Here is a 14,302-nt window from a genome sequence, read left to right as displayed (position 1 = left end):
AGCTCCGGCCGTTGTGGCCATCTGGGGGGTGAACCATCAGAGGGCAGACCTCTCTCTCTCATACACACACTGTCTGTAACTCTACCTGTCAAATAAATAAATTAAAATCTTTAAAAAAAAAAAAGAAGGAAGTTGAGTCATGACTATAGAGTTTGTGCAGGATTATGGCTGAGGTTCCTATGGCAACAGATTAATGAGGGAAAAGAATACAAATTTATTTACTGCAACTTTTGAATCAGACAGAAACCTTAGTAAGGAAATGAAGACTCAAAGGAACAAGACGACATACTTTATGCAAGATTTAGTAGAAAAGTGGACAGATGTGGGGAAGTAGAACTGGGTGAAAAAGGATGATCTAGTGGTCCCAATCTGTGGGAACATGACAAGGCCTATAGCTCACACTCTTCATGTCCCTGAATCTTCAAAATAAGGAGACCCCTTTCCTCTAACAGGGGAAGGGCATGTCTTCAATGAGACTCTCAGGACATACTTCAGGGAAAAAGGGGAGTGGGCGAGGAAGACAGAGACCTTCCTGCCTCGCAGATCGCTCCAGTTCCTTCATCTCAAAATATTTATGGAAGAGTGTGACCTGAATCCCATTATTATAACTTTGTAAAGCCAATCTGTGGATACCATAGGATAAAGTGCGAACTCTCATAACATGATGAGTAATTTCACAATTATTCTGCATGCAGAAAGTGGATGTTTTAGACAAAAATGGCAGTGGCAGAGGTAAAGTCAAAGAAATGTGTTCATGACATATTGTGGATTTGGAATTGACAGAATTTGCAGATGAACTATGCATGGTTATGGCAGAGGTAGGAATTAAGAATTAATTCTCAACATTGGATATATTACCTGAAATAGGGATGCTGACAGATGATCATTATACTAGTAGAGAAAATAATGAACTCTTTGTCAGGGTAGCAAGACTACAACGCAGAAGCAGCTGGATCAATAGGCTTTGGAGTGACAAAAGAAGTGGGGTGGAATATTCTCTAAATTCAGTAAAATGGATAAGGCATCTCTGGCTATATGGGCATTTAAGATGACAGAGTAAGAGCCCCGGATTTAGAACACATCTGAGATCATGTTAAAAAAAAATAGGAAGGAAACAGGCAGGAAGGAATAGAAAGAAAGAAGGCAGGCAAGAGCCATGCTGTAGCACAGCGGGTTCAGCTGCCACTTGCAATGCTGGTATGCCAGCTGGAGGACCAGCTTGAGTTCAGGTTGCTCTGCTTCTGCTCTAGTTGCCTGCAATGCTGCAGAGAGCTCAAGGACTTCACAGTTTGGGATTTAGCAATGGCAAATGGAGCACAGTGGTTAACGGCATCTGGCAGATGATCACCAGATGAGATGAATGGCTATCAAGGGGTGGTGCCAACCTCCCTGGAAACACCTGGGAAAAATCCTGGAGTTTCTAACAACGTTTTCCTTGGGAGAGAGATGATGCCAAGGAAACAGAGTGACAACTATTGTGCATCTCACAGAGATGAATTTGCTGATGGCAACCACAAGCCAAAAATTTTCAGATAAAGAAAATTCTACTCAAAAAGATAATTGTTTTGCCAAAAATGCACAACATATTGTATAACTCCAGGCCCACTGCTCTGTAAGTATACCACAACTGTGGACAAACATATTCACACATACAAAGGGCAGTTCAAACAAATTCTTTGTTATCTCTCCAATAATACTGACAACATTTACAAGTAAAAACAGGTATCTATTACTACAAGTATGTTCTTTTTAACAAAAATCATTACTATCTGTCAAGGATTGCACTAGATTATGGTTTTCTTATAATGCATTAATCACCATTCTTATCACTAGGCAGTTCACGTTTGAGGAATCACTTTTCATACATTCATTGGCAGGAAGTCAACTGATTATTTCCTAAGGAAGGAGGAACAGGGGCAGATGTTTGGCACAGTGGTGAAAATACTGCTTGGGATGCCCGTATCCCATTATCAGATGCCCAAGTTCATGTCTTAGCCCCACTCCCAATTCTAGTTTTCTGCTAATGCACACCGTGGGAGGCAACAGGGGATGCCTCAAGCACTTGGGCTCCTGACAACCACATGGGTGACCCAAACTGAACTCCGAGGTCCTGGGGCTGGGCATGCACGCAGGGAGTGAACCAGTAGATGTCAGAAGCTCACTCGTTCACTCTCTCTCTCTGCCTTTGAAACAAATAATGAAGAAATATAGATGAAGAACAGGAAAGACAGACTCCCCAGAAGATGGAGACAAGAAAATTATACGCTTGGGTATGTACTTGAAAAGGAATATAATGGGAATTAGAGGATCATGTATTTACTTAAATTTAGTTATTAATCCCATTTTCAACAAACTTTTTAAATTTACTTATTTACTTATTTTTACTTGGTGGAAAGGCAGAGAGACAGATATCAGCCCTCTGCTGGCCCACTTCTTAAATGCCTGCAACACTTGGGACTGGGCCAGGATCACATCAGGAGCTGGGAACTCGATCCAAGTCTTCCACATGGTGTGCAAGTCCTCCCAGGGTGTGCATCAGCAGGCAGCTGCACTCAGGAGCAGAGGTGGGAGTCAAATCCAGACATTCAGACATAGTATGCATGCATCCAGAGCGTTTTCTAATTGCAGCACTGAGCACTAGCCTCATGGGAAGGCCTAAACAAATACAACATTGGTGGGGCAAAGTCATGAAGAAGTGGAGAGAGAACAGTTTTCTAGGCTGAAATCATCAAAACATCTGTGGGTAAAGAAAATAATATTGCTTTAAAAAATCAAGCAGTTTACTCTGTGTTTTGGGCTTAGGTATTGGTATTTAGCTGAAAGAGAAATATCGCAATAGAAACCTTAGATAAAGTTAGACAGGGCCAAGTCAGATAGGGCTTGGTATACACATATTCTCTCTGTCTCATTTTCATTCTCTCTCTCTCTCTAGATATAGATATATAATGTGTATACACACACACACACATATTATATATATATATATATACGAAAGATACACACACACACACACATATTAATCAAAGGCGGATAGAGACAGAGAGATCTTCCCTCTGCTGGCTCACTCTCCAAATGGCTGCAATGGCCAGGCCTAAATCAGGAGCATGGGACTCCATCTGGTGCTGCCACATGGGCACAGAGCCCCAATTATCTGGGCCACCTGGCACTGCCTTCCCAGGCATATTAGCAGGGAGCTGGATCAGAACTGGACAGCTAGGACTCAAACTGGTGCTCCTAGTCTTAGGCTGCTGCTTAACCTGCTGCACCATAATGCCAGCCTCGACCCAACATATATTTGAAATAAAGAGTCACTGGAAGTTTTTAAACATGAAGTGAACTGGATGGAAATTTATGCAGTAAATCTTCATAGACCATACATTATACATACATTATGGTAATTTGTAATGCTAATTCAATTTTTACATCTTTTATTTGTTTTACAATTTAGAAATGACTACTATAACCACCACCACCACCCTTCATTGTATAAAAGTAGTGTCCAAAATTTTCAGTAAAATGCAACTAAAGTCATACTGAGGTTAAGGAAGTCTGAGTTCAAAAACCCGTTTGACAGCTGCAATTTGGCACCAGCTGGTGGCAGGAATCAATTCCAGATTAAATATCAACGAGGATGATCCTGGGGTCTCTTCGTGATGGGAATTTTCAGAAGCTTGGCAGCAGTTCTGGGAATCTCTCCATAATTTAACACCGGTTTCATAATCTTGGCATCATGAGACATTCAGGCAGCAGACTGGGTCCTAATAAACAGACACACCACCTCCACCTCCCCATCCCCTAACTAAGGGATGCCTGGCCCCCTCTAACATTTACCCCTCTTTCTGATTTGTGGAGGGATGGGGGAGGGACATGGAAAATTTACCCAGCCTCATTTATTTCCACATTTACATTATCATAGGATACATCATTAGGGTGTCTAACTGTACCTATGTGCTTATACTGACTCTGTCTGTGGTAGAAATAATAGAAAACTGAGACAAGGGAGATCATAGAAAACATTAAAAATTCTTAAACGTTAATTTTTTTTCTCCAGATAATAACTATTTTCTTTCCTTTTTCAATATAGAAAACAAACGGTATAGGCTTTCATCCAGGATAGCTGACAATTTAAAGTCCATGGTTACTATTTTCTCCTTCAGTGTTAAAACACTCTTACCATGCATATTTATTCTAGTTAGAACACATGAACAAAAACAGCAAGGCACTATTGAGTAGTCTGACTTTTCTTATTAAATCAGTTTTTCACAATTTTTGAATAAGCATATTTTGCATCAGAGCCCCTTTTAATCTATATTGATAACAAGACAAAATCTCCAAAGTATTCCAAGATGCAATGATATACACTGTTTCCTCTACACAGCAAAAATATTGTGGAAATACACAACCATGCAAGCTTCTGATGCCAAAGGGCAGTACAACCAGAGGAAGAAACAAAGAAAGACTAAACCAAACCAGAGCCTTAAATTACGTTCATGATCCATCAAACGCATTTGGTCATTAAGACAGAATGCAGCTCCTCCACCTTTCACCTCTGAAAATCCGTGATTTCACATCCAGGACGCACACCAAGTCATCACTTAGAACAGTATTTGTCTTCATGAGTTGTACCCAAAGAAAACACAGCCTGTTTTCCTATTCCCCATATTCACAAATGTTTGTGCTACAATCAACAAGAACAATGCAATCCCGTGAAATGAATGAGGATAGATGAAATGATTAAACACCTAATATCAGCTCCTATTATTTTCACTCATAAAACACAAAATTTTCAGTACTATAAAGTGACATTTGAAAGTATGACTTGGCAAAATGATTTTAAAAATCATAAAATTAAAGCTATATTGATGAACTAAATGAGCCTATTCACATTCAATAACATTCAACTTCACTAGAAAAATATCCACCTTCTAATTGACTTCTGTGAAACTATACTGAAAAGAGCTCTTCAAATGTTTTATTTACTGGCCAATTTCTAGATGTCTGTACTCAGCCTATTAGCTGGTGCTAATAAGCCCTACATAAAGTTCCTAGTTATTAAAATCCAAATTAGACACCCCTTATGTTTATACATGTGTAGGGACAATTAATATTGCAGGCTTAGTTGGAAGCAAAATTGCTTTAGTTAACCAACCATTGCAATGCAATCAAATGAGATTTCAAATGCAATTGGAAAAGATCTGTTTGGCAGAAATAATTGCATTTATTTCATTCACAGTTTTCGAAGTTTTTTTTCCCAGCTGTCCTTAATAAAATAATTTGTCAATCACCAGTGACATGAAATATCACTTGTAACACCCATAAGTGACCTGGAGACCTGAAAGGCAGCTGGTAGACACAGCTTATTTACAAATATTGGCTTGAACTTGTAAATGCACGACCGCATAAATCTTAATCCATTTAGAGTGCAGACCCTTTGTTCCCTCCATTGTACGTTCAGTTGGGAATTAAGCAGAGCTGAGGGAAAGTGAGAATTACAGGACACCTTTTGTTGTTGCCAGCATATCCTGCCATGCCTTTTGTTCTTGTTGTTCATGAGATTTCTCTACATTACACAGTAGGGAATGTTAATCAACATTTTGCCTAAGTAATATTAATGAAACTTGCCCACTTGTACTTGAGGGAAGACGCAGAATGTTATATTTCTTTTTGAAATGTTAATGTACCTTTTAGGAAATTATTTCTGCCTCCCAAATCATCTCAGTGCTAAATTATTAAAGGATGGCATTAAAGGACTACTGCACTGATACAAATAGTTAAATACCTTAAAAGATGAAAGGATTAAAAAGTTTAAAAGGAGGGCCTTGTGGGAGATGGTAGCACTTAGCTTCAAATGTATGGTGAAAATACAGATTTAATCTGCAATTTTTTGTGCCTTCTCACAAAACAAGGAGAGATCTAATGTTGATGAGTTTGTGTTTCAAACCAGGAATGTGACTTGTATTCTGGCATTAAAGATGTATTTAACTTAGTTATATCTATCTATCTCTAAACTAAAGCACCACCCAGTTTATCAGGGGAAAAAATGGGACAAGTGCGTCTTACTTTTCACTTCTCTGAGTCTTAAGGTTAGGTAACCTTCACTCAGCTTCTATTCTCTAAGCGCAAAATGGTCCTTCAATCTCCATGTTCAATCACCACCTGACATTTCAAAAGGCAGGCCTATTGTAAAGACTTGATGTCTGACCAGCATGGTAAGATATGGAAAATACCAAGTCTCAGGGTATAAACCATGACAGGCAGGTGTCCTGTGAATATCACCCGCATTCCTTCAAGAAGACTACTCAGGAAATGAGTTGACAAGGCTTGAAAGTGGCCTTGCTTGTCTTCCCTGTAACAGTCTCTTCTGACGTATCAATATGTGTGTAATTCCTAAATACCTTGTGAGGTCATTGGGGAGAATCAGAAATAGAATTTGTTCAAGAGTTCTCCCACTCGGTGACCACTTTTTGCTAATAGTCCTAACACTCACTGAGTAAACTTTCTATTTTTTGTGGAACTACATGAGTCTAAGACTGAGTATACAGGCACTGAAAGTATGTAAATGAGGGTTTACATTTCATTATAAATTGTTTTTTTCACATTTTGACAACTTACAAGAACACAATTAAAATCACTGGCATCTCAGAGTTGAATTGGCTTCTTTTGCTTTAAAGAATGAAATAAATAAAATGACACAGTGTCTAACAATTGATGATGGCTTGAATTCAATAAAATATGGTAATAGCCAACATGTGTTGAGTCTTTTTGTGTTACACATTAGGGTTACCCATTACATGTAGCAGGCAAAAAGGTATTAGCAAAATGCTAACGTAGTGTTAGCCCAAAGTTAAGGCATTTACTGTACACCTGGGGAAGGAAACTTTCTATGCAGAAAGCAATAGTCAAATGAAACATCAATAATATAAAAGCCATCACTAAAACCCTCCTTGCCATGTTATTCTTTCTAGATCATTATGCCTTTGAAAACAGAAATATATATATACAATTTAGTAAATGATTAATTAAAATACTACCAAATTATTTTAATGTAGATAAAAAACAGTTTTTTGATCAGCACATATATAATCTATACGTTACAAAGGCTGATTTTGTGTGACCTTAGTGAGCCTTTAAGTTCTCCAATTTACTCAGGATTTAAATTAAAATAGTGCCAAAGGTACTATACAATACTAGGCAGACTATATTGCCTAACTTTACATATATTATACTTTACACTGCTTTTGCCATGCCAGTTGTTCTTACTGGGAGTCACTTCCATTTAATATTAGTATATTTTTAGTATATTTTGGTGTAAAGTTGTTTTGAAATTTAGGCAAAGTTTTCCCATGAAACACATTTTCCATGGAATTTTGAAGACCAAGTATACTTATCATTTGAGAATGTTTCTGCACCAAAAACTTATCTTTTATTTCCATTTTCCATAAGCTTTTTGAGGTACCCTTCTAATATCACTTAATGTATTTTCCTTTGATACACAACAAAACCATAAAAACACAGAGAAAAGTGCAGATTTCCTAAACCTTAGTTTAGCGTTCCATGGAAGCACAACTTTCCTAGCTCCAAACATGAGACTTCGGTTTTACAAAATATTAAACAGCATAATCAATCTCTCACCTTCTAATTCTATTTTAAAGATGGGTGCTACAATCCCATAAAGAGTTGTCTAAAATTGTTCTGTGATGAGGAACTGAAGACATTTTTTCACTATCAATCAAATAAATTCAAATCTCGGAGCAGAAGTATTTGGCCAAGTCGGGAAGAGAGACTTTATTTTGCTCCTCAGCTATAGAAGGGTACAGAGTTGGGAGACTGACCTCAGGACAAAGGGGTTCTCTGCCATTTGCACAATTAAATGAGGGACTCTCGGAGCACAAAATAAGTTTACAGAAAAAACTAACATGCAAGAGCTAAAGTCCGCCAGCCTTTCTAAAATTAGGCCAGAAATGAAGACAGATTACTGCTAGCTAATGTGAAGCAAATTAAATTTGAGCAGGTTTAATATATTCAGTCTTACTTTAATCACAAGACCTACCATCAAGGTGATTATAATAGGCAAACCTCCTAGCAGTTACATACAGCATGTTTTTCAACAGTGTATTCGTAGTATCTCGAAAGACAATTCAGATACTGTCACTTAGGACTACCTTTAATGAAATTTTTAATACCTTTAAATATACAAAAACTTTTCAAGAGGCTTTTAAATTTGCTTTATAAAACACAGAACATGAACAAGAACATTTCTGAGTCACTTAACAGGCATTAGTAACTCAAAAACAATTTTTTTTTTTAAAGCAACGAAGAACAGCTGTTTTTTTTGGTCTCACAACACCCTAAGATTTCACTATAAAGAAAGACTGTAATGTAATCAGAATGAGCCAAATTCACCATGTCAATCTACTTAAGAGTGATTAAAAAGAGTTCTTACTGCAAAATCTTCCCTCCATTGGTGGGCTGCTTGAACTTTCTCTGCTTCCAAAGCCAGGCGCTGAAAAACAAGAAAAATAAATGTTGGAATTCACATGACCACGTGCGCTTGTGATTGTTATATAGAATGCTTGGGTTTTGTAATCAATTTTGGGGACACAAAAAAGACACAAGACTCCATACTTACAATTCATAAATTCTAAATTTTCATTTAACAACTTGATGTATGAGTATTGACTCTTTGGCAATATAAATAATACATCATTTTGAGTATCACTGGGTTCCATGCCTCCGCATCATTAAGAGTAGCATTCTCATTGTGGTGCAGCGGGTAAGGTGCCACCTGTGACTCCTGCATCCCACATGGGTGCAGGTTCAAGTCCCAGCTGGTTCTACTTCCAATCCAGCTCCCTGCTAATGGCCTGGGAAAAGCAGTGGAAGACAGCCCAAGTGCTTAGGTGACTATACCCATTTGGGAGACCCAGATGAGGCTCTTGCCTTCAGCCTGGCCCAGCCCTGGCCACAGAAGCCATCTGGAGAGTGAATCAGTGGATGGAAGATCTCTCTCTCTCCTTTCTCTAACTTCTCTCTCTGTAACTCTGATTTTTAAATAAATAAATATTTTTAAAAGTATCCTCAAATTACTAATATTTTGGTTATTAGAAAAAAAATTTAGTAAATATTAAATTTGGATAAAAGAAGTTTGTTGGAAAATACACTTAAAGAACTTTATAGCATATATTTCTATTAGTGGACAGGAAATGACACTGAAAGATTCATAAATGTGTGCTGAGCACTATATTAGGCACCTTTTTAATATAGCATAGTTTTCACAAAAAGCCACAAAAAATGTAATAATTTCCTCTTTTCTGCAATACTTTTTTTTTTTTTTTCGTGAGAAGCAGAGAACCAGCTAACCAATTACAGTTCCCTGTAGTGGCCAGGGCTGAAGCCAGGACCTAAGAACACAATCTAGCTCCCCCATTGGGATGGCAGGAACCCAATTTCTCAAGCCATTGTCTCTGCCTTCCAGGGTCATCACTGGCAGGAAGCTGAAGACAGGGACCAGGAACTGGGACTCAAACCCATGCACTCAGATACAGTACGTGAGTGTCTTAATCGCTAGGTTAACTGTCTGGCCCTGCAGTCCATTCTTAATAGACCTTTCAGAGATTTACCTGAGAGAGAATAAACTCAGAGTCCCCCCATCTCAAAATAGCTTTATTTCAGCATCTCTCTCGAATACTAATCAGACAATTCCACGATCACCTATTTGTCCTTAACACCTTCAAAATTGTATTCCATTATATTCTGTTAGAGATCATTTGTCTAGTGTCATCTAATGACTTTCTGTAGGCACTTGTGTTCCCTCTCCCCAATAGTTGTTAGGTTTTTTTTTCTTTCTATTTCCCAGTTTTACCACCATTTTTCCCATGTGATTAGCCTTCCCAGAAGACAGTACCATGCAGTGATTCAGAGTCAGGAACCAAACCACTGGGTTGTAAATTCCAGACCTTCCGCCCACCAGCTGTGCAACTTTGAGAACAGTTAAGTCTCTTATCACATTTTCTCATGTGAAAACCTGCCACAGACGTTGGCCAAAGAATGAAATAAGCGCTGAGAGCAGTGCTGGGCAGAGAGAGCAAGGAGAGTTCTTAGCGTTCTGCTTGCCCCTGTGTACCACTGAGGAGACAGCTCAAGACTGAGGTTACCTGTGACCTTCGCTACACAGCAGAGAGAAGGTGGCAGAAACAGGCCAAACGTAACAACAAATGCAATAAACGTAAATGTACTACACTCACTTATTAAGTAATGGGGTTTATCTGGCTAGGCTTTAGAAAAGTTTAAATCTCATAGCAGTTGGCAGGCTTATGTCACCTGTGATCAGTAACGATTTCTCAGTGTGTGCTCTCCCTAATGAAGCCTGGTCTACACTGGACAATGGAATCATTCCATTACACCAGCTGTCATATCAGCACACTGGCTTCTATCCCAGAAGTATACTAATATAATCTATTCATTTTCTAAGCTAATATATAGGTATCACCAGTGACCTTATAGTATCTCCTAAAGGGACATCTCAGTTTAAGAATCCCCAAGATGGAACTTCAAGGAAAATACTTCACAGTCTGCTTCTATGACAACAGTATTGGCTATCAGCTGCTAGGCAAAAATGAAGAACAAGAGGAACTATTAACAACAATGTAGTGCATATTTTCCTTAGGAAAAAAAAAAAGAATTTTGGCCACTTGCATTGTGGCGCAGCAGGTTAAGCCTCTGCCTACAACTCTGGCATCCTATATGGGCACTGGTTCGAGTCCCAGCTGCTCCATGGCAGAGTAACTAGAAAAAGAAAGAGAGACAGAGACAGGACTCCCATCTGTTCCTTTACTCCCCCAAGGCCTGAAACAACTAACACTGGGCTAGGCTGAAGTCTGGGGCCAGGAACTCAATCTGGGTCTCCAAGAGGGGTGGCAGGGACCCAACCACTTGAGCCATTACTAGCTGCTTCCCACAGAGCTTATGACCAGAAAGCAGAGCCAGCACTCTAGGCACTCTGATTCACCAAACACATTTTAATCTGAAAAGCTTCTATGTTTTATATACCAACATTGGAAATTTACAAATATGATCATGAAAAATCAACTACTGCTATCATCTTTGTTCATTCCAAGAAAGGCATAATACTGAATTTTAGATATTTCATCTATTTTTGGAAAAACATAATCACTGATGGTGCCCTTCCTTGGGGCAAAAATCAGTTGGACCTTCCTTACAGGAAATTTACATATCTTCTAGACACTTCAAGTCTCCACTTCTGGAACTTCTGGCTCCAGTCAAGTGACCTATTATTTATAAAGCAAGTAACCTACCACTAAACGCCATGGGTGAGCTGTGTTAAAACTGATAAAATCCCTGTCTAATAAAATGTGAGTATCCCTCTCTTCATAGTTGGCTGTATAAGTATACCTGATAAAAATAATTTCAGAAAAAGGATAATGTATTTTTCACATTTAATTTACTACATGGTACAACACAGTACCAAGCATTGCAACCAGGGAGAACACTAGACACAAAGAAAGAACCTAGCTCAGCAGGGATACCAATGGGAGAAATTTGAACCTTAATTTGCTCTTATTAAAATAAATAAGAAAGGCTCATTGAAAGCTTTATAAAAATGAGATAACACATGTGTATATGGGAACACGTATATGTGGACAAAGGATATGTACAATGTGTTATCTGTTTTATGAATGCATAGCTCCCTACTTATGTGTTTAAACATCAAAACGGAAAATAATTTTAAAGATTGGAAGGACTCACAACTTTAACAAAATGAACAATCCTAACATTCTGCTCATTCCTCAAGAAGACTCTTTAGTTTCCCATAACACCTACAAAATGTGTAATCACCCTGATCATGTTGTAGTATCAGAAACAAAACCCTGACAGAAATGTAATTCAGGTCAAAGGAAAACTTCCCAGCAAATTAATAAAAATTATGAAATATGAAGAACAGAGCGGCAACAAAAAATCAAAGTGTTGATTTGCAAACTGACTTTCCATATTTCCTATCCTCAAATCCTAAGGGATCACTGCTAATCAGTAAAAACAGCTTTGGATATGCAGTAGTCTCCAAGAAGGGGAAAAAAAAAAGGAAAGAATAGGAGAGGTTTAATCAGATAAGAAAAAGATCAGCTCCCTTGAAGGCTCATTCATTCTCAACCTTTACTTCTTGTCATATTTTCTACCAGCATTGAACCCTGTCAAGTGATATGAAAATCTAACAAAAGCTGTATAATTACAAGGTATATAAAGACATAATTCTCTCTCTGTAATCAATATCTAAATACATTATCTCTTAGAAACAAACCTATAAATAATTTGCTTCCCAGACTGTAAATTAATTCAGATTAAAGATAAAAGGAGTTTCCTAAATATTTAATTATAACATTTTTCCTTTTGATATCCTTGAAAGAAAACTGTCAGGGATCATATGACAGCTCAGTTAGACTTCAATAACATTGATACTCATGCAAAAAAAGCAAGAAAGGACTTAGAGACACCATTCAAACAAATATCACTAAATTCCAAAACAATTTCTTAGGCTAATGTATGTCCAGATTTTTGTTTTAATAAAGGGGTAATAGATATCTCTAACAGATTAATCCAAGTAAAAGATGCATGTGGTGTGTGGTGTGTTATTCATAGTCAAACAGTTAACAACCAATAAGGATTAGCAAATCCTTAAGATATTATATTATTCCTATGTTGACAATGTAATTATCACTATAATGAGTTTCACCTACATTCATCAACAGGTTAACATATTAAAAGGATCAGCATAATCACTTGATTGGCCTAACAATACCTATTGAAAACAGCAGATTCAGATGAAGGTATTCAGGTATATCAATTAAATTGAAGCTTAGAGTATAATGAACAGATCTGGTCTCCAATTCTGGTGCTGCTTTTTACTACCGATGGAATTGAAGGCAATGAAATTAATTTTTACAGCAACTAAAAGACTTGGCTACCTATGTATTTCCTACTTGGTATGACAAATACCTAGCTATTATAAACTCAGTACTGTTTTCCTTTCATTTGAAACACAGAAATAACAATGTAGAATAAACACTATGAAAACTATGACCACTGACAACCATTTCAACATGTAAGTGAGAGTTAAATAAATGAAAATCCCTGGGTGATCCCAAAATTTTCACTGTATTTGGCCCTGCGGAAAAGCTAGTGTCTACAGAACACAATGGTGAGTCAAAAGCATATGCAACAACTGAATAAAGCAGTCAATGAGTTCAATGTTATTTTATTTTTTACCATAAATGGTATCAAACAGATGAACAGATCACTGAGCCATGCCCTCCCAACTAACTTCCTGGGAAGTAGGGGGAGGGGCAGACAGTGTGATGTGACATTTCTCCAGCTTTTCTTATGCTGATGGGAACTCTTGAAAATCTCAACAGACAAGATCACAATTCCTCCATGAATATTTATTATTATACATATTCAATCTCAAAGATAAAATGCTCTTCTCTAAGAACCTTAACTAAATAACGGGAAACAATGCAGTTTATTGAAATTCGTATAAATATAAGTGTCCAGTAGAATACTCCCAAAGCCTTTTAGCAACTTGTTATATCCTACTGCACAAAGATTTTACTATGAAAATCTTAATGTGTATAGAAGCTGCTCTATTTTTATTGTATCTGTTATACCTGCATATTGTTTAAAATGTTTGTATGAAGTAACATTACCAATATTTTGGAAAAAAATCTCTATTGGCTAAAGAAATCAGGCTCAAAATTATGGTTTAAGGTTAAAACCCTATAAAACATGAATAGACTAACCAGTGTGAGTTAACTTTGGCATGCTTCAACATCTGATAACTGGCAACTAAATAAATTCATACGTAACTGGGCTGCAAGAAAAGTATTTAGGATAAGTAGTATAACATACCTTTGCTTTACTGAATAAAAATTCGCAAAACACTTGCTATGTGTAAGGGTTTAGGAAACAAAAATATAGGCGTAGTTCTTGCTTCTAAAAGGATTTTATGTACATATACCATATATACATTATAGAATCCTGAAATGGAGTTCCATTCCCTGATGCACACTGAGTCAATCACAGACAGCCTGGCTGCGGGAGAAAGTAGGCTTTCATTTTCAAAGCACAGAGAAAAGAGCTAGGGAGCTGTCACTTAATCCCCAGGTTGCCCTATAAATTGAACTTGGGGGTGGCAGGTGCATGATCAGCTCATGAGAAGGTCTCTGTGCACAGTCCCTTGGATTGTGTGAGGAGGTAGACATACAGTTAGGTCAGGTCTCTGTTGCAATAA

The 14,302-nt window shown here is 37.7% G+C and overlaps 1 protein-coding gene across 2 annotated transcripts in view; it reads right to left on the bottom strand.

Moving 5' to 3' along the window:
* CACNA2D1 (calcium voltage-gated channel auxiliary subunit alpha2delta 1) overlaps positions 1–14,302 on the bottom strand; it is a 521,978-nt gene that overhangs the window by 238,643 nt on the left and 269,033 nt on the right. For both annotated transcript variants that reach the window (XM_062209404.1, XM_062209489.1), the window contains exon 4: positions 8,444–8,503. In XM_062209404.1, the coding sequence (XP_062065388.1) occupies positions 8,444–8,503 (60 nt within the window). The remainder of the gene's footprint in view (positions 1–8,443; positions 8,504–14,302) is intronic.

The sequence above is a fragment of the Lepus europaeus genome, chromosome 1 (assembly GCF_033115175.1).
Source record: "Lepus europaeus isolate LE1 chromosome 1, mLepTim1.pri, whole genome shotgun sequence".
In the NCBI taxonomy this organism is placed as follows: Eukaryota; Metazoa; Chordata; class Mammalia; order Lagomorpha; family Leporidae; genus Lepus; species Lepus europaeus.
Note: the sequence above shows the minus strand (reverse complement) of the source record. Positions and strands in the feature narration are given on the sequence as shown.